This window comes from Periplaneta americana, chromosome 2 (assembly GCF_040183065.1).
Source record: "Periplaneta americana isolate PAMFEO1 chromosome 2, P.americana_PAMFEO1_priV1, whole genome shotgun sequence".
NCBI classification, from domain to species: domain Eukaryota; kingdom Metazoa; phylum Arthropoda; class Insecta; order Blattodea; family Blattidae; genus Periplaneta; species Periplaneta americana.
The window spans coordinates 164886399-164907987 of NC_091118.1; the positions used below are offsets into that span (position 1 = coordinate 164886399).

The 21589-nt window shown below is 34.7% G+C and overlaps 1 protein-coding gene across 2 annotated transcripts in view; it reads left to right on the top strand.

Moving 5' to 3' along the window:
• Positions 1-5031, top strand: part of kermit (PDZ domain-containing protein GIPC-like protein kermit) — a 111757-nt gene extending 106726 nt beyond the window's left edge. For both annotated transcript variants that reach the window (XM_069818799.1, XM_069818800.1), the window contains exons 5-7: positions 2823-2932; positions 3098-3179; positions 4645-5031. In XM_069818799.1, coding sequence (XP_069674900.1) covers positions 2823-2932; positions 3098-3179; positions 4645-4802 — 350 coding nt within the window. In that variant the 3' untranslated portion in view covers positions 4803-5031. The remainder of the gene's footprint in view (positions 1-2822; positions 2933-3097; positions 3180-4644) is intronic.
• Positions 5032-21589: the final 16558 nt, after the last annotated feature.

Sequence of the window (21589 nt, forward strand, 5' to 3'; positions counted from 1 at the left end):
AAATGTAATCCTCCGGCTTGGATTTGGGAGAATCCACTAGCATATTGCAGTGAGCCGGCAGGGGTTGGTAGTTAAGAGGACGAGCCAATTGAACGTGTTTGGTACAAGCGACGGGAACATATTTCAGGCAAATCCCGGAACCCTCAAGTGTCGTGTCGATTATTGCTAATGTGGGAAACCGATATTCTATTAAATAATACATACACAATGGTCCACACCTGTGGAGTAATGGTCAGAGCGTCTGGCCGCGAAACCAGGTGGCCTGGGTTCGAATCCCGGTCGGGGAAAGTTACCTGGTTGAGATTTTTTCCGGGGTTTTCCCTCAACCCAATACGAGCAAATGCTGGGTAACTTTCGGTGCTGGACCCCGGACTCATTTCACCGGCATTATCACCTTCATTTCATTCAGATCCTAAATAACCTAGATGTTGGTACAGCGTCGTAAAATAACCCAATAAAAAAAAACATGCATAATGAAGTGGTAATTTGTATTAATTCTACAATTGTTGGTTAATATGTCAGATTCATGTAACAAATGTTCTTACAAAATTTTATAGTACTGGTATGTATCTGTGAATAATTATTCGTGATGATAAAAAGTAATCTGACGGGCCCTTACTGCTCACAGGCCCATATGCAATTGCCCCCTTTGCCCCCCCCCCTTCTCGGCGGCCCTGGAAACATATGAAGCTTTCCAAAAGACAGCGTGAAAAAGACTACCCAGTGCATAAGGACACAGAACTTTCCACCAAATCTGAAAACGTTTGAAGTTCTAGACTTTATACCAGATAGATATACATTGGATAAGGATGGGAGTCAGTGGCTGATGTTCTTTGCAGGTGATTCACTATTGTTGTTTTCCAAGCAGTATGGAAGGTTTAAGATGAAATAATTTTTTTTATCCTAATAAATATCCAAATAATTTCTGAATGTTGGATTTGTGGGAAACTTTTGGCCTGCTTCTAATTTTCAATAAATAATTTATGGGAGAAACTATTTTGTTTAATTAGCTGAGGCAAGCGAAATTCAGGGACATGTACTAATATTGCAATCTGGGACAAATGGAATAGAACTAGTTAGAATCTGGGACCAAATGAAAAAGGAATCTAAACTGGATCGGGACAAATATGGATTGTTCAGGGGACAAGTAGACCAAGTCCAGCATGTCATGTCTGGAGAAATATGATGTTAAAGTTATTAATCCATAATTAATTCTAGAGAGTATTTGAAAACTCTCTTTATTATTGTAATTACATTTTAGATTTAATCTTAAACTATGATCATGGTGAGATGTAGTTAGAATTATTTTAACATTAGTTTTTTTCATGAAATAGCACAGTTTGTGGACTAGGTCTACTTGTGCTCTGAAAATTTAGAGCTTCTGATTCACAGCACTAACAAAACAAATCAAACATAAACAACAGTAGTACCGTATACATGTAATTATTATTGCTTTATTACTAACATTTTAATTGTTATCTTTATTTCACAATAGCCATAAAATAGAAACACACAGAAGGAAAGAATTTTTATGAAATTCTAAACATAAACATTCATCTGTTTCATCTTCGTAGTCAGGTGTAGAAGCACATGATGACCTTGTACTTTGTGACACACATGAAAGGTGTTTTAAAAGCTGTGGAATATAGGCGGAATATAGGGCAATAAATCCAGCATAATATCCTTCTTTTTTGCCTCTGTTACATCGCATCTTCTGGGATAGATTGCACTTTGCTTAACATTGTGTAATTAGCCAGTGGGCGACCAGGAAATTTCTTCTCCAAATTTACAGACTGGAATCCAGCGTTGTTTTAAATTTAAACATTAATGGACAATCTCTTTCGAATCGTAGCCATCTAATCAATAACCAGATGAAGTTACTACCCTCAGTGGTTTTTTTCCTGTTTGTCACTGAATCCTTAAGTTATTTAGTCGATAAGAAGTCTTCTTTTTTCATGATGATTACTGGTACTGGTACTTCAAATGCTGATGCTTTGCGTTTTGATAATCTCACTAGGGACCTATGTCAAACCATTCTTGTGGTGAGTAAAAGAACTTATTTTACTTACTGTTTTTCAATAATAGCAAAATCGCCATCATTTAGGAGATTAAGAATGCCCAGACAACAAAAACTTGTAATCAATGGTTTTTACTGCCATGTCAGGATCTTATGTCAACTTCATGAGTGATAGAGCCATTTTTACATTCAGATTTTGGCCTGTACATGAGTCTGAATACAGAATAATATTTTCATAAGTTGAAGCATGGTTTTTCAAATGTTTTATTAAACTTGATGCTAAACGAACTGTAGTATCCATATTTCCGTACCTACATTTAAATAAATGTAACCTGTCTATTAAATTAAGAATAACAGTGCACAACTTATCAATAATGGACTTGTTTTTCTTGTGCTCTGAAAATAATTGAGAGTTGACTCCAAGGATACAACCAATGCTGCCGTAAGTGACTATAATATGAACTATGGACTTGGTCTCTTGTAGCTCTGAAAAGTTTTCATTTTTATATAAAGTACTGCATGCAGATTCATAAAATGTCAAAAAGTGGACTTGGTCTACTTGTGTTATGAACCATCCATATATCAGAACGAATTTCTTTGGGACCAATCATCGGAACTTCACTGCAAATGCAGTATATACGATTCTTCAATCATAAAGTTATGAACATAATTTTGATAACTTTATGAAAAAAATTAAAGATTCAATATCTCATGTACTTAAGAGTGTTTACAATATAAATTTACATAAATACTATTATTTTTTAAATTACTCTTGTGTTTAATTGTAACATTTATTTGTTTGCAGTTAATGTGGCACCCAAAGGTGATTCCCGTAAAGGAAAAAAGGCAAACTATGGAACTGGGAAAGAGACCCTAAGGTTCAGAGCTAATGGAGAAGCACAAATTGAGGAACAAGTCAGTATCTTATAAAAATAGTTGCAATTTGCAAAGTTTTGTATATGTTGTGTATTATATTACTGTACTGCAGTGCAGCGCATAACACACTCATACTATACTAATATTAATACTAATAAGTATGCTATATTATATTATTATCATTTTATTACAATTTTGTTTCAGCCTAATGACGAGCAAAAGATTGCAATTGACAAAATAAATAATCTACTGGAAAATTTTATGGGCATAAATGATTCAGAACTTGGTAAGAGAGATTATGCATTCATATCTTATTAGACATATTTTGAATGGATTTATTTGATGGCATTATTGCTATATTCATATTGAAATGTTTGTGGTAGGTATTTTTGATCAAAAGTTTTAAAAGGTGTTAATAACAGATAGAATAATAATAGATCCATTTCCAAGGGTACTGGTACCACTTAACACGAGGTGCCTATGTATATTCTGCCTGTATCCCTTCTACCATTAACAGATATGAGATGTCAGAGGAGAAAACGTGTTCAATTTTTCTTCTGAATCTGAATATATTTGAACTTTGCTTTAAATTAATTACAGCAAGAAGCTCAGGAAATATACAAGAACTTTAACGGCTAAGGCAATATACCATGGCTATGTATTATGATATGCTACAGGCACCAAAACGTTTCAAGGAAAGTAATAATATTGGTGAAGATTGAAATTAAAAAAAAAATACATCATAAGAAATGTGTAGAATTTGGAAATATTTTACACTTACCTTACGAATAGTATGCCCAGAAAACAATACATACACCAAAAAATAAAAATATCTCTTGACAGAAATATAAGTTAAAGTAGCTAAGCTGATGGAAAGAGTTTCTACATTGGACAGACAGGCAGATCATTACAAACTCGATACAAAGAACACATTAAAGCAATAACCAGAGGACACAATACATCTACATATGCCGAACACATAACTAATGCTAACCACACATACAATAACATAAATACAGACATGGAAATCCTACACATACAACCCAAAAACCAAAAACTCAACACACTAGAACAATATGAAATATACAGACACACTAAAACACACCCTGATCAAATTCTCAACACACAGATCAATTTAAGAACACACACACTATTTGGCACCACATTTCAACACTTTTCAACAATCGAACACACCCACACAACAGGCAGCGAAGTTCGAGATGACGCCGAGATATAGTAGGCTCTGAGGATGGTGTGAAGAAGCACCGAAACAGCTGTAAGCCGCACATGCTTACACAATTAACACGAGTAAGATCGCCATTTAATCAATTATTAGTAATATTTTACTACCAAATGCAATCAGTATATTAAAACAAATCTCATATCACTGGCCAAGTAGCCTAATTATATATTTTTCAATTCCTTTATTTCGTTTTATAATTGCAACATATATATAGGCTACTATCAACTCTAACCAGAAGTTTTTTTCTTTGTATATCTTTATGCACCGTAATACAGTATTTATAAAGAAAATATGTTCAGGAAAATTCATTGATTGTATTAATTAAAAATAATATATTTATTCTCTATATATTTACAGATTTGTCCTTCTAATTTTCATGTCTTGTCTTGTAACTCACTATTTAATATATTTATAAATATGAACTGTCATAACAATGAAACATTAAACATTTTATTTCTTAAGCAAAGATTTCACCTCAGTTGTACAGTATGTATTGTATTTCTTTCAGCAACACTCATCTGGGAACAAGCACAAGGCAAATCGAATAGTATGGATTTTGCAGAAGCCATAGACAACTCAGAACTGGAAGAATTTGGTTTTACTGATGATTTCATTATTGAACTGTGGGGCGTGATTACAGATGCACGATCTGGAAGACTCAAATAAACTGGAAAGAGAAGTAATCAGTATGTTCGTTACGTATGTTCGTGTTGTGATGGAGAACATTGCAATAAATAGACTGGAAATTTTATGTTCATAAGTATTGTATTGCAAGTAATCCTTGTTGAAACAAAGTTAATTGAAGGATTTTTTAAGATTCAAAATATTTTAAAGATTTATTATAAATAAATTATAGGTGATACTATTGTAAGTAAATAAAATGTAAGAATTTGTACCATTTGTTACTATTAATCCTTTTCCTTCAGGCATGTCCATTAAATATTAACTGAGAATAATCTAAGAATTGGTAATATTATAAAAGTACGTAAGAGATTAAATACTGGTATCACATTAATTTCTAATCCTGACACGAAATCAAACTAAAGTCAGTCTAACGAGATAATAAAGTGATGGAAATACATGTTACACATGGTTTTGAGATCCGTGAATAATTGTCAGTGTTTGTTACCCTGCCATGTGAACACATATGTTGGTGTTCTATTGCTTCGCTGGACAGAGAATATGTACAACTGTGTATATTATTGTATGATAACCTTTCTAATTTGATATATATAGAGATTAGATTAGATTAGATCTTTATTAGTCCATAGAATTATCGTACAAGCATTCATGGAGTCGTCAGTACACAAGAAAAATGACATAACATACAATATAATACAAATAAACTTAATTCTAAATAAGGTTCGCATGCAAAACAACAATTATTTTAAATATAGCTATATTGAAAGTGAAAAACAGTATAGATTATACAAGGTAGTATTTATTACAGTATAACTTAATACTAAATGACTTAAATATATAGGGTAAGCTCGATCTTCAGCCTCCACTGTTCCATCCAGTCTCTTCTCTGTTTATTTTCCTTATCTTGTCTTCAACCCTGGGTTATCTGTATCAAGAGCAGTATCAAGGAGTGAACATTCACTAAAATTAAAAAAAAAAAAAACATATTGTATGTCTTTCACATGTTAAATTTTATGTAACCTTGTTAACATGTTTTGGCCTCCTACTGGCCATCATTAGAACTGGTTGTTGCTGGTCTTGGCGCCTTTGTCTTGTTTCCTGTGGGGGTGTAGTGTAATGTGGAGTCAAAGAGTGTGTGTTCTGAAATTGAGTTGTGTGTTGAGAATTTCATTTGTATGTGTATTTGTGTGTTTGTATATTTCATATTGTTCTAATGTCTTTAGTTTCTGGCTTTTTGGTTGGATGTGTAGAATTTCCATGTCTGTGTTGATGTCTCTGCATGTGTGGTTAGCATTTGTGATGTGTTCTGCATATGTGGGAGTGTTTTGTAATTTTGTTATGGCTGTGATGTGTTCTTTGTAATGTGTTTGAAATGATCTGCCTGTCTGTCCTATGTAGCAGTTGTTGCAGGTGTTACATTTGAGTTTGTGTACGCCTGTGTGGTTGTATTTGTTTGTTTGTGTTGTATGTGTGTTGAGATGTTTTTGGAGAGTATTACCGGTATTTGTTCTGTATGCGATGTTGTAATTTAATTTTTTGAATGAGGTTGCAATCTTGTGTGTGTTTTTGTTTTCTTATGTTAGTGTGATGTGTTTTTTGTGTTCTTGTGTTTGTGTTGTATTCTTATGTTTTTTTGTGATTATGTTTTGTCTTTCGTATTACGTTGTCTATTATGTTGGGGTTGTATCCGTTTTCTTGTGCTATGTATTTGATTGTGTTTATCATGTTGGATCATTGGTATGTTGAGTAGTTTGTGTACCATTGCTCGGAATGCAGCTTGTTTGTGTTGTGTTGGGTGATTGGATGTGTTGTGTATGTGTGATGTTGTTGTTGTTGTTTTTCTGTAGACTTTGAATGTGTGTTTGTTGTCGACTTTTGTTTTTGTGATGTCTAGAAAATTTATGGATTTGTTGTTTTCAATTTCTAATGTGTAGTAAAATTTAACACGTGGAAGACATATAATACGTTTTCCAAAGTGATATAGTGTTAAAAGTTGTGTAATCAAGATGTATAACATTTTAAATGTAGATATTCATTTGTGCAAAATGGCATACATGTTAATAAAATGTTCCTTACCTCTTTTTTTCTTTGTTAATTTTCATACGTTAAGTTCTTTGATTTTTGAGGAAGTTTATTATATAAATTGCTGTCTCTATGTGATATGCTGTTAAGACTTCTGGTAAGCCTGGGGTAATTCAAATGTATGTTTTGGAATGCTCTGGTGTTATACTCATGATAGGTTGAATTTGTTTTAAAGGAATCTATGTTTTGATGAATAAAGCACACTATTTCTAAAATATACTGTATATGCAGGGTACAGGTAAGATTTTTAGTTCTCTGAAAATTGTTATACTTTCAGTCTGAATAGGAACTTGTTTAATATATATATATATATATATATATATCAGGGGCGTATACTGGTTAAAGGGTTTGGGCTACCGCTGACCCTATTATTACACAAAATATATCTAACAATTACTTTAATTTTAATTACTATGGTAAAACTAATAATACAAAATTATTACATTATGTTAATTATAAACTTTTTCTTTTGTAATTTCCTTGGGGTACCGCCGGTAGCCCCGGTAGCCCGCAAAATACGCCCCTGAGATATATATATATATATAAGAAGCTTGATGCTCGTACTATCAATCTGTTGTTGTTGTTGTTCAAATGCCTAGACGTTTGGCAATGAAGCCATTAGTCTTCTTGCACTCCAGTATTTTTGAGATAGTCTATACTGTAATTCTATATAGGTTACACAAGAAAATGCATCTAAACATATCTGCTTCTCCTCCTCATCCTTCTTCTTCTTCTTCTTCTTCTTCTTCTTCTTCTTCTTCTTCTTCTTCTCCTTCTTCTTCTTCATTATTATCATGAACAACAACAACTTAGATGTTCTTATGTTCCTCATCTCCTTCAGGGTCTTCCAGTGTGTTGTTATGCATTAAGTTTGTAGTGAATGTAGAGCTCCCAGCAATTTTTAGTCTATTGTTATATATTGTTCATGCTATCAACATGTTGAAGCTAGTTTTGATATTTATGTATATTTTCTATTACCTGTATGAGTTCTGCATTAAGTTTTTCTCGTATGTTGGTATTTTTATGATCATGAAAACTTGTTAATTCTAAAAGCGTTCTCTAAAAGAATAATAATAATTAGATCAGATTCTATTTGCTTACACTCTTTTTTTTGTTTCAAGTCTAAGTCTCACTTCCATAATGAAAAATTGCTTTGGACAAAATGTTATAGCTATATATTTTTGCTGGTCAATATCTGTTTAAAATTTCATTTCATATTTCCATTTACTTTGTTATGGTATCTTTGTATTTTGAATGAAATGATGAATGAAATGAAATGCGCACAATGTGCATAGGATTTGTAGGTTAGTCTTTGCAGAAGTTTGTGAGCGAGGTTTTCCTTTCTCGGCAGTTTTCAACGTGATATCGTCCACATGGCTTCTGACACAGTTCACACACACATTCGTCGTTGGGTTCGTGGTATCTCTTGGTGGTACAGATCTTATGGTGAAAATCATGTACTGCGTAACGGGTCACTATGTGTCTCAGTTCGTAGTTTGTGTTTGCCCAGTCTCTGGTTGTCATGGCGTCTGTTATGTAGAACTTGCTCCAGATGGCGTTCTTCTTTCCTCTGAGTACTTCCAGGGCTTTCTCGTATGCTGGGGTGTTCGGCATGCAGAGTTGTGTTCTAATATCTTCGATGAAGAAGCGTTCCTTCATTAGTTCGTATGTTAGTCTCGAGAGAGTTGTTCTTCCTACTCCTAGTACTCTTTTCATGAAGGATGATTTGACTCCAATTTTTCCCATGTCGCTGACTGTTAAGTTTCCCCATATGATATTTAGTCCGTAGGTTGCTATTGGTGCTATAGCTGACCTACATAAGGTCATTGCCGTTTTTGTTTCTAGTTGTTGCAGATTCTTAATATTGTACATAGCTTTTATTGCAGCGGCTGCTCTTTCTTGAATGTGGATTCTGTATGATTTTAGTGTTGTTTGAAGTGTTACTCCTAAATATTTAAATTTTTGCACTACCTCAAGTGGCTCGTTCTGCAGTGTCAGGGTGTCTTTTTTTCTTTGTTTGCCGCCGTTTCTGAAGTTCATTTGTTTTGTTTTCTGGTGGTTTATCTGTAGGCTGTATCTTTGTATTTTGACATCGGGATCAGAAATATGACTTACTTACTGACAAATGACTTTTAAGGAACCTGGAGGTTCATTGCCGCCCTCACATATGCCCGCCATCAGTCCCTATCCTGAGCAAGATTAATCCAGTCCCTATCATCATATCCCACCTCTCTCAAATCTATTTTAATATTATCCTTCCATCTACGCCTTGGCCTCACCGAAAGTTCAGAAATACAACTTATTCCAAAAATATTATTCTTACATTATTCGATTACCGGTATATGTTTTTGAATTTTAATGATATCAGTGGATTCATCCCACACATAGCCGTTACTTTTATTTTGATTGTAGATATTTTCACATGTAGGCCTAGTATCGTTTCAGACTTTCACTTTACCCATTGCGGTTCAAAAACTTTTTGGATTTTTGCACTATCTCATAAATGTAGAGACATCCAACATTTTGGAGTTACATACAGGTTCCATTATTGTAGAAAGGAGGGAAGTGGAAATCTATCTGTTGTATGCATCGATATTATTATCATTATCATCATCATCATCATCATCATCATTATTATTATTATTATTATTATTATTATTATTATTATTATAAACCTTTCTTATGGCCGTTTTTTTACTCCACCTTTAATTTATCTTCCCTCGGAAAAGTAGTCCAAAATCATCACTGATAGGCTACGTTGTATGTACAGTGAGATAAGGTGAAAAGAAATTGGTAGACATCAATGCCATATTAACGAATATTTGTGTAATGTATTAAATACTGCAAACTTGAAGATTATGCGTACATGTATTGAAACATTTTTAAGTTTTTATAATGTGAGTTTTAGCTCTATGTTTCATACCTCTGGTTTTAAGTCTTTAGGCCTATAGTAGTGATACTAGTAAGGCTTATGGTTTACCATCTCAGAGCAACGGAGATTTCTTTGTATTGGTACTGCAAAGTTATCTATTAGGTATTTTGGTATACCCTACCATTCCCAGATTTTCTCATAACTTTCGTGTAACAAAGTAACTTGGGTCGAATTGCATTGAATTTCAGTTTCACTTTTCACTCGAAGATCATAGACGATATTGAATGATTCATGATTAAAATAAAGGGATCAGAGCTGTTCCTGTCCATCTCAAAATCAATTAAATGTGTCATATAATTAGAGTGTAAATTAGAGCCTATGTAGATAAAATAGAAATAAGTAGGTAAACTTTCCACATTTAAAAATTAAAAATACCTACCAGTAATACAGTTTCGTGAATTAGCACAACTTAAATACTTAAGGAGTAAAAACGTAAAATATCTACTCATGTTTACAATCACGACTGATTGATTGGTTTATATGTCCATATTTTGACAGCCACAGCCAGACACAGAAGACAAGATGATTATCGGTACTAGTTCCCAGTGGCGTAGCATGAAATTTTGAGCAGGGGAAGCTAACTCAAGTTGTCTTTCGTGTACATATGAGAAAATGTATTACAAAAATATAGTCTTAAAATAAATGGTAGTCAATGTCAAATCAGCAGTCCTAAGATTGGTTGGAACCTCGTAAGTAACACCAATAAGGCATGACCTCAAATGGTAAAATATGATTTCATGGTTTACATATATCTCTAACAAATAGACAAGGTCATTTGTCTTTTAAATCGCACTTTTGTTCGTAAGTCAGTCTTGATAATAAAATTGTCCTAAAAATTCAAGTAAATCGGTGTCAGGAACTGTTATTTCACTCATTATTTATTATTTCAGCCGCAATGCACACTAACCTTCAACTGAACACAACTGACGAAAAGGAATAACTCGGAAACTTTCAATGTAAAAGCTAGCTTCTTCTGTGCCTTGCGAGCAGGTTAGTTACAAAGGGATGGAAAATCTGCGGGGTGGGTTACACAGAAGAATGAGTGAAAGAAACCAGTCTGCTTGGAAGCTGGTGTGTGCAGGCTTCTTGTTTACTGCTGCATCACAAATCATCCTGAGCTGCCGCATCACAATATTTAACGCATAAATATAAACTCTATTAAAATTAATAAATAATTTTGTTCATAAACTGCAGGTTTATTATGAAATTATTATTAACTGGGGAAGCTGAGCTTTTTAGCTTACATTGACGCTACGCCACTGCCAGTTCCTCTCCTGTTAGTGACACATATTGTAACTGTTAGAAGATGGAGTAATTTTCTGACGCTATACTCTGTCATGAATAGGGCTGTAGTAAATTACTGGTATACACATTGATTTACAGGTTAGGAGCTAGTCATACTATAGAAGGATATGATTCAGAGGCACTGACATTATTATACAACGAAAAAAGTTAAGTGGGGTGAAAATTTAGTACCGATATTCAATATTAATTGATTACCAGTACCTGCCAGTATATTTGTATACAAGTTTCTGACATTGTCAATACCTTAAAGTTACATAAAATCTTAAAATTATAAATTAGTAGATTAAAATTATACATAAAACAAAAGTAATGACATTCTGGGGGAAAAAAACATGTATTAGATTAAAGATACCAGTAGTAATTGATAACATACCTCTGGAACAAGTGACATTTCATTTCATTTTATTTTATTTATTGTATTCCATAGATCTTAACATTAGCATTCAAACATTTATGATGTGGAACAAGTCAAAATTTTGCAAGATTACAAATTTTTGGTGAGATGAAGTGAGGTGAGGCTGAGGAAATAAAATTAAAGTAATATATTATATAAATAATTGATTAACTAGCGGACTTACTCGTGTTAATTATGTAAGTCTGTGCGGCTTACAGCTATTTCGGTGCTTCATCACACTAAAACACACCCCGATAAAATTCTAAACACACAGATCAATTTCAGTACATACAACTATTTGACTCCACTTTTCAACACTTTTCAACAATCAAACGCACCCACACAACAGGCAGAGAAGTATGAGATGATGTAATGAAGCACCGAAACAGATGTAAGCCGCACAGACTTACATAATTAACACTATTAAGTCCACTAGTTAATTACTTATATTAAAGTGTTAAAAGTAGTGTATGAAAGATTCAAAATGGAATATTATATAAACTGGTATCGTGCTAGTGTTCTTGAAATTGTTGTTTTTAATTAGGACTTGTTTCAGACAGTAAAAGGAAATATTGACTGTGAAAATCGTAAAACCATATTCTTGTCATACCATTTTAATATCTCAGTGTTACAAATCATATTGAAGAATGCCGACAAGGTGGTTACACTTACTTGTTAGTGCCAATCTAGAATTTTGCCATAGGTTACACAGCTAAGACAAGGCTAATTTGTGTAAAGTATTCCATAATCTTGCCAATCTCTTTCATATTAGTTTGCTTTGAAATCGTGATGCACTATGTTATCCTAAAATGATGAAAAACTGCACTTACACCGAAATTATTTTCAATAAAAGTGTAAGTAGAAAGCAATGGCATAATTAAGAAATCATGAACCTCCTTCCAGGAGCACTAAAGGTGCCCTTCCCCATTCTTTCTACCATCCCCAATGGTGCCTACATGACATGAATGTTCATAGTGTGATGGAGAATGAAAACTTACCAATGAAGTAGGGATCCTGCTCTCAGCTCTCTGTAATGGCGATTGTAGGACAAAACTACTTTGCCTATATCAATACTCCTACTTTCTTTTTCATTTTTGATGTTCAATACAGCAAAAAAAAAAAAAAAAATTCAATCTCGTCTGTGACATCGAGCTACAAAAAATTTGTATACTTTTCAGCTTGCTGGGGTGTTAATATAATCACTGGCAAAGTGATACACCACGTGAGTAAAAAGTATGGAACACTGCTTATAATTTTCCAATTTTTTAATTTTATGAAGCTACTCTATACGTACAGGCCTAAAAAAGTTATAGGCAGTGAAAGGAAGAAATATTTTGAACATATCTGTTCATTGATTTCTAAGTCAGTTTTACTATGTTGGTATCTTTATTTAGTTTGTTGCTTTCTGGAAGATGTTACCATCCGCATGGCAAAAGATCTCTAGGTCGTCCGAAGAAGAGATGGACTGAAAATTCTAGTTTGAGACTGTAACAGGCCACTCGGCCTAAGGAAGATGACGACACTTTCTGGAAGATGGTCCTTGTTATGACTATGTCCTGTTGGTTGCATATTGTACAGTACCTACTTCTGTATGCTTGTCAAAGAAATTTTTTTTTTTAATGAACCAGTATTATACTTATTTTTACATTTTTGGATTATTCAGGTCTCAAAACATACAAAATCAATTCTTTTTTTTTTACAATTTATAAACTACCGGTATTGTTTTGTAAAAACTGCCTCAAATTTATGAATTGAACGTATACATACATCCCAAAGAGAAATAATAATAATAATAATAATAATAATAATAATAATAGTCCTGCGCCATGGCGTCATGGTCTAAGGCATCCTGCCTAGGACTCACGTTACGGAATGCAAGCTGGTTCGAGTCCTCATGAGGGAAGAAATTTTCTCATGAAATTTCGGCCAGTGTATGGGACCAGTGCCCACCCAGCATTGTGATGCACTTGGGTAGCTACGATAGGTAGCCAAATTCTGGTTTCGCACACCAGCTATAACGGCTGGGGGGATCATCGTGCTAACCACATGATACCTCCATTCTGGTTGGATGATCGTCCACCTCTGCTTCGGCTTGTGGACGTGAGGCCAGCAGTCGGCCTTTTTGAGACCTTTAGAATCCAAAAATGGAAAAACAAATATATGGTGTCATTAAAAAAGACTCTTTGGCATATCCTTTACAAACGAAAAACATAGTTTCTGAAAACAAGTTTAAAATATTCCTTCTTCATCCTCTATAGCAGCAGTCATCAGCGTCTGACTCTGAAAGAAAATACGCGATGATTGTGAATTTCATATTCAATTTTGTGAAGATAAACATTGGTGGAACATTCTATAAAGATTCTGGAAATGATCCGGATGCATGTTCAATTCTTTCATTACATCGAATATGCCAAAAGCTACTTCCTTCCCTTTTCAACCACAAAGAATGCACCCAAAATCTTCTCTGTTTCTTAATATTAGCCAGTTGTGCGAAAGCCAGGACATCCTCATCATCTGAAGAAGACATTACGAAAGCTATGCGACGCAGAAGTGTCGCAAGGGATGTTTACTCTTCAGTATGCTCTGTCCACGTCATGTCTCCGCCCGACGTCTCAGCCATGCCCTGTCTACGTCTTCTCTGTATGAATTGCGTCTTAGAGTTCGAAGGATAAATTGTACTACTCACTCCCAATAGCGACTGTTCTGATGGAAGATTTTTGCAATTTTATTCTAACTGTTCGAATTAATATAACAATAATTATATACGAAAATAAATAGGATCTCTATAGTTTCAACTCTGTTAATGTTCACAAAATCATTACAACTTGCTTACCTAACTAACGTATAACTATCGTTAAATGAATAAGTTTACGCATGAAAATAATGCCAAGAGTTGAAGTTCTGTCTATACTAAGATATACAGGTGTGAGGGGTATAAGTGTCGTCCTTTTCACAGTCGTCGGAAACAGTCTACAGGATCAAAAAATGTTCATACAACATAGGGTCAAAACTTTATAGTTTTCCCTGAAAAAAATTTCTTTTCTTATTTTATTTGTGTTATACTGCTTAGCCTATGTCGTTAGTAAAATTACGAAAACATTTACATCAGTAGGTATATCTAGCAAAGAGTTAATATTAGTTTAAATAAATATTTGTGTGTTCTATTATGTTTTGTGAAATTAAGGGTACACTGATGTGAAATTTGAAATTTCTAAACTATTCTATGTAGATCTCTGAAATTTTGTACAGTTGTCGTACTGTATACAAATAGTCTGTGTACAAAGTTTCGTCTCATTTGATGCAGAAATATATGAATTATTAATAATTTTGTAATTTTAAATTGTGTAAATTTAGTTTTTAAAAAATTGCTACTCCTCCCACAAATTCAAATATTTTGGCCTGAAATTTTGTCTACATACTTGTCAGACCCTCGAAAATAAAACTTACTATACAATTTTTCCTTTTATTCTACTAAAAACAAAAAAAAAAAATATATATATATATTTTATGCACTAAAGTGTAAAAATGGAAAAAAAAATCAACTCGAGCATAAAGAAAAATTAATATTAAATAAAATATGAATGTTGGGTATAATCCTGATAGTAAGTTTTGTTAAGAACACATTCAGAAACCGCTACAAAAAAAATCATGCATGTAGTACAAAATTTGTAGGAAGGGTAGCATTTTTAGCAATGCAAAATGTACAAAAACTGAAAGTGGAGAAAATTGACTTCAAAGTTTGGGATGATAATAATAAATAAGAACTCAATCTTTTTTATTTTCTAGGCATTTTGAGATATATAGGCCTTGCTTATTATACGCAGAACTTACTCTTATATACACTACTATGCAGTGCACACCTAACTGCACTAGTAAATAAAGATGACGACTGAAAAAAAAAAAAACATGTAAACTTATGAAAACAAATCACTATAGACTGTAGACACTATTATAACACTAACAATAAAATTGTTAGAAACTTGCAAATATTTCTTGTATAACAAAACAAAAACCAAGCATGGAAAACACGTTGTTATGGCTACTTGCAACAAATGGAATTTTGCTTTAGACAAGAGTTGTGGTCTCCTTGGTAACTGAATATTTTTCAAAGGAAAGCATCCTTTGAAGTGACATCTGTTGGATCCTATGAAGAAATATTTCGAGAAGTCGAGAAGCTACACTGTCTGAATTAGAAATCTAATATACACAAATGTTTGTGGAAATTGCAACACCAAGAAAGATACATGTGACTGAAATGAAATTGATACCTCAGATTAGGTACGTAACAATATACAAAGGATTAGAATTACAGAATTGTACCTGATCTGTGACCGTGAGATTTCAGTATGGTGTGAAGCTTCCATGCGCTGCAATCAGAGCTTCTAAGCGTCGTGGCATGGAATCAAAGAGAGACTGGATATGTTCCTGGGGAATCTCCCTTCACGCAGTTTGTATGCGAATCCACAAAGAGTTAAGGGTCGGTGCTGGAGGACCATGACGAACAAATTGCCAACCAACTATTTCCCAGACATGTTCAATGAGCGACATGTCTGGCGAACGTGCAGGCCAGGGAAGAGGATACCCGTCGTTCTTCAAAGAAGGCTTGCACAATCCTCGCCACATGTTGCCGGTCATTGTCCTGCTGAAATATGGCATGTGGAGTTGCCTGAAGGAGAGGCAGTACTTCGGGCTCTAAAACCTCCCTAATGTAGCGATTGCTGTTCAGATTGCCCTGAATACGTAGAAGGCGAGATCGCATATTGTATCCAATGGCGCCCCAAACTATCACACTAGCGTTTCTCTGCTATGCTGCTCAACAGTGCAGGCTCTCAAATTATGTTCACCATGGTAGGGTCTAACATGTATTCAATCATCATTGTAGGACAAGTAGGACTAGCATGACTTGTCCGAAAACACTACATTTTGCTACTCAGCACGCCAGTCACGGTGTTCACGTGCCCATTATAAGACTATAATGTGGTGGTTTCTGGACAATGGAAGCCGACGCAACGGCATGCGAGCCACTAGTCCATCCCTCAAAAGACAGCGACGAACGATGGCAAATAGATCAACACACGATGCACTACTCCAACGTCGATTCAACATTGTGGATGAAGCTGTGCGGTCCATCACGGCCAAGAGGGTAAGATGCGGTCATCCCGTGCTGTGGTCACATTACGTGGTCCAGTATCCGCTCGTCTCTGTGTACGACCCTCTTCTATCCACTGGTTCCACTCACGAATCACTGTCATAGCAGCATGCCCTGTACGAGCCGAAATGTCACGGTATGACAAACCTGCTTACTGGAGAACAATCATTCCCCCCGAACTCATTCACGTGCTGATATTGCGGCGTTCCTCGTTGACGAGGCATACCTACACTAGATTCACGTTTCCACTTCCTTTGGAAGCTCTGCACTGACTGAGCAAGTCATAACATTGACCTTGCTGGTGAAACAAAAGACGTCACTGTTTGGCCTGTGTGTACGCCATTTCTATGAAAATGTAATCAATTATTGATGGTACACTGTTCTACACATCTCCCGAGATTGGAGTCGTTCGGGCCATTCTTTCTGGGTGTTGTCTTTTCACAAACAGTAGTGTAATAAATAATATATTAAATACAGCGTAATTTCCACAATCGTCGCAGAATTCAGAGTTGAGGGCGTGGACGGGGAATTTACATTACCAGTCAGAGCGTGCAACCTTTTCGAAATGTGGCCCTAAACAGCTGATAGACCGATCGTATGGCCATGAAAATTGGCAGAGGACATCTCTACACCATGAACAATTTTTTAAAGATAAAAACAAAAAAATCAATATTTTTGACCAAAAATGACAAAATTTCACATCAGTGTATCCTTAAATAATAATGCATACTTAAATTTGTTAATATTCTGGCGTGAGAGACGTGGCAACTTCAGCAGGATTCATGCAGCTGACGTACTCTCCTCATACGATCCATATATCTTAATGTCGTCTATCATCTGATATCTTCTTCTGCCCCAAACTCTTCTTCCGTTCACTATTCCTTCCAGTGCATCCTTCAGTAGGTAGTTTCTTCTCAGTGACAGGAATATCATGATATGTTATTAAATTATGGAGACCGTCGTCGTAATTCAAGTGCGGCAAAAAGGATTTACCGCTAACGTTTTCCGCAAAGAAGTTACCTAATCGGCGAAATTTTGTAGCAGTTTCTCAACGATTATTAGAAACTGGGAGTCTGGGAAAATCACATAACCAGAAATTTCTTTAAAAATGATACTGCTTTACGGAAACGGGAGAGATTAAAATTTTGAATTAGGATAAAAGTTCGTGTGATTTTGTGCAGTAAATCATTATTGTTTCTTTTTAGACGTACAATAAAAAATGGAGCAATATTGTTAAATAAAATGGAAATTTACCATTATATTCTATTAATGAGATTGAAAGTTTGTATTTGCTGCTCGTTTTATGTAAACAACAGTTGTCCTGGTCCGCTCCTGCATTAGAACAGAGCATTTGTTCTGTACCTGTATGTCTGTACCCGCTTGAGCTGTATAGCTACTGTACAGTGTAGTACTTGTAAACTCCCTCCTTCCCATCCAGCAATGTTGTCAAACGTCTAATATTGTAAACTTTAATAATTAGTTAAATATTGCAATTATAAAAAAATTGTAAGGACATTTTTTCTTCCTTATGACATAAATAATCATCAGTTATTAAAATAAGGACACTTATACCCCTTACACTCTGTATACGTTACCCAGCAATGCTGTCGATTGGAGCTTAAATGCATTCTTATAGGATATAAAGCGGATGAAAACTAATGCATATGGAATTAGTCACAAAGAGCATAGAGTTAGGCCTACCCTACGGAAAATATCTCAGCCTAGGAACTCAACCTATAACTCAACCTTGGTAAGTGTAGCGAAAGGTGATTCCAATAGAGTAAGCATTAAGAGCTTTTCTGTCGAGGGGCGAATGGGATATTTAATCGCGAAAACAATACATGCTTCTGCCAGAGGGAAAGAGATCTCTGTGATAGCCAAGTTGGTGAAATTTGTATATTAGGCGTAGATTATTCCATATAAGTACAGAACGGTTAGTAGCGTTCAGGCCGTCAGAGAGCGACTTCTTTCAGATTTAGGTCTAATCGCGGAATGAAATAGACGCCAACAGGCGCTGAGCGACGCCAGTCGGTTTAGTTTAGAGTATGTTAATGAGTTGGCGCATTACTGAGTTATACGTTAAAATTGTTATCGTCGTGCATTTGGTTTAGATTAACTGTTTCTTTCAATGTGAAAGGGTTTCGCTTACACCATTAAATTAATAAATTCAGTGAAATTTGTCTGAACACAATGTGCTTTTATAATACGAGTTTTTCAACGTGTCCAAGTTTATTGCGACTCCCTTCGAGACATCATTTGCATCATCAGTGTTCAGTCCAATGCATCGTTGTCAACAAGCTTCTCACCAGAAAGGTAAGTAATCAGGGATGTAGTCGTAAATAAAATAGTACCAGGGCGCACTGCGAAACGAGTTTATTATTATTATTATTATTATTATTATTATTATTATTATTATTATCATCATTATTCAAACATCTGGGAGCAACAGTAACAAATATAAATGATACTCGGGAGGAAATTAAACACAGAATAAATATGGGAAATGCCTGTTATTATTCGGTTGAGAAACTTTTATCATCCAGTCTGCTGTCGAAAAATCTGAAAGTTAGAATTTATAAAACAGTTATATTACCGGTTGTTCTGTATGGTTGTGAAACTTGGACTCTCACTTTGAGAGAGGAACAGAGACTACGGGTGTTTGAGAATAAGATTCTTAGGAAAATATATTTGGGGCTAAGAGGGATGAAGTTACAGGAGAGTGGAGAAAGTTACACAACACAGAACTGCACGCATTGTATTCTTCTCCTGACATAATTAGGAACATTAAATCCAGACGTTTGAGATGGGCAGGACATGTAGCACGTATGGGCGAATCCAGAAATGCATATAGAGTGTTAGTTGGGAGGCCGGAGGGAAAAAGACCTTTAGGGAGGCCGAGACGTAGATGGGAAGATAATATTAAAATGGATTTGAGGGAGGTGGGATATGATGATAGAGAATGGATTAATTTTGCTCAGGATAGGGACCAATGGCGGGCTTATGTGAGGGCGGCAATGAACCTCCGGGTTCCTTAAAAGCCAGTAAGTTAGTAAGTATTATTATTATTATTATTATTATTATTATTATTATTACTATTATAGGATAAACCCCGACAAGAGATTCTTGAAGAAACCGCGTGTAAACCGCGTATAATTTACGGTTAGTGCGTAGTAAACGGGTATTCTAATTTTGACATAATTATACCGTATCTATTATCATTTTCTTGTTGAATTATAGTTTTCATGAACAGTACATACAGTATTAAGCTTACCCCATTATATAATATGTCAAAGACATTACAGTACCGGTATGTACTTATTGTTATTATTATTATTATTATTATTATTATTATTATTATTATTATTATTATTAAAAAATTATTTTTTGTTGTTTTCCTGGTATGTGAACTTTACCATGAATAAACACATTTTAAAGACAATTTAAATATGAATTTACACAGAATGACATATAATTAGAACAAGAGCTTTCCGTTTAACCCTTATTGTAATCAGAATCACAGTCACAGACACTTCAATGAAACCAAAGAAAGTAAACTAACCAGCAAACATTTCCAGAATTACGGCCGACTGAGGAGAGTTGAGAAGGAGAACGTAGGAAAAGAGTGAGATATTGCAACTACTGTATATGTAAGCTTAATTGCGCCGATAAAAGTTATTATTATTATTATTATTATTATTATTATTATTATTATTATTATTAGGCTCCGTATTCCAGCTACCTAAAGACTGAAGTTAAAGACATATTGGGTATATAGTACGCCGAACACAGGTAATGCAACAGATAAGGATATAAACAAACTGGTCGTCGCTGCGTGTTCGTGGAGTATAGTCAACTCCCGACATTCTGAAGCTATACTAGTGAACACATGCTTTAGCCGTGATGTACATTTTCGTCGTGATTTTTGCAGTGAATGATTTTATATTGCAAGAAATTCTTTCAGTAGCACATGACGCTATTGGTGCATGATGTAGTGCAAGATATTCCTATTGTGTGACATTTTTTCGTGTTTCATTAGGATATTTCATATGTCATCCATCACGGAAAACCACTAATTTTCGATGTAGGCCTACTTTTCTAGAAATTCCCTGAAATGTAGATTAATTAATTTATTAATTATTGGGATGTTGGCAATGAATATCATAGTAGACTACACAAATCCATGCTAAACGTCTAGTTAATATTCATAATTTTCAGATTATGATGGTACTGGTTCTTTTGGATTACGTTCAACAGAGTTTCTGCTCCTTTTGGTATTTCCGTGTCTTTCACTGCACTGTTTTTGTCACTTTTACGTTTATTTTATACAATTTATATGTAATGTCTATATTGACAGTGAAAATATACGTTCAAATATCCTCAACTCTACCCTGCAATATTACACGCTTGAGCGTCTTACCTACGGCACTTTACCTCTGAAATGAACCTTCAATCAGCCACAAAGATGTAGTTATTTAAATAATACGACTAGTAAGAGCAGTGATCGATAAAACTACTCACTATGACTGCGTCCGGAAGAGGGCAGAGATGCGTAACTATTTTATATATGAACGTACCTGTACCAGCGCTGTGACGTCACATATACTTTGAATCAGGCAACTCATTCCAGCTTATAGGTAGCTGGAATACGAAGCTTAATTATTATTATTATTATTATTATTATTATTATTATTATTATTATTATTATTATTATTATTATTGGTGGTGGTAGTGGTAGAGTTTGTTTGTTTGTTTGTTAACTTGTTACTTTGTTTGTTAATTTGTTTGTTTGGTAGTAGTACCGCTGCTATTGTACGTACTACTAATCCATATCTACAAAATACAAAGTTGAGTAAGAAGCAAGTAAGACAATTATTGTTTTAAAAAGTAATAATAAAGAATCATGGCTCTCCAAGGTTGCAGAAAAAAAGTACCGGGGCGGCGCCCTGGCA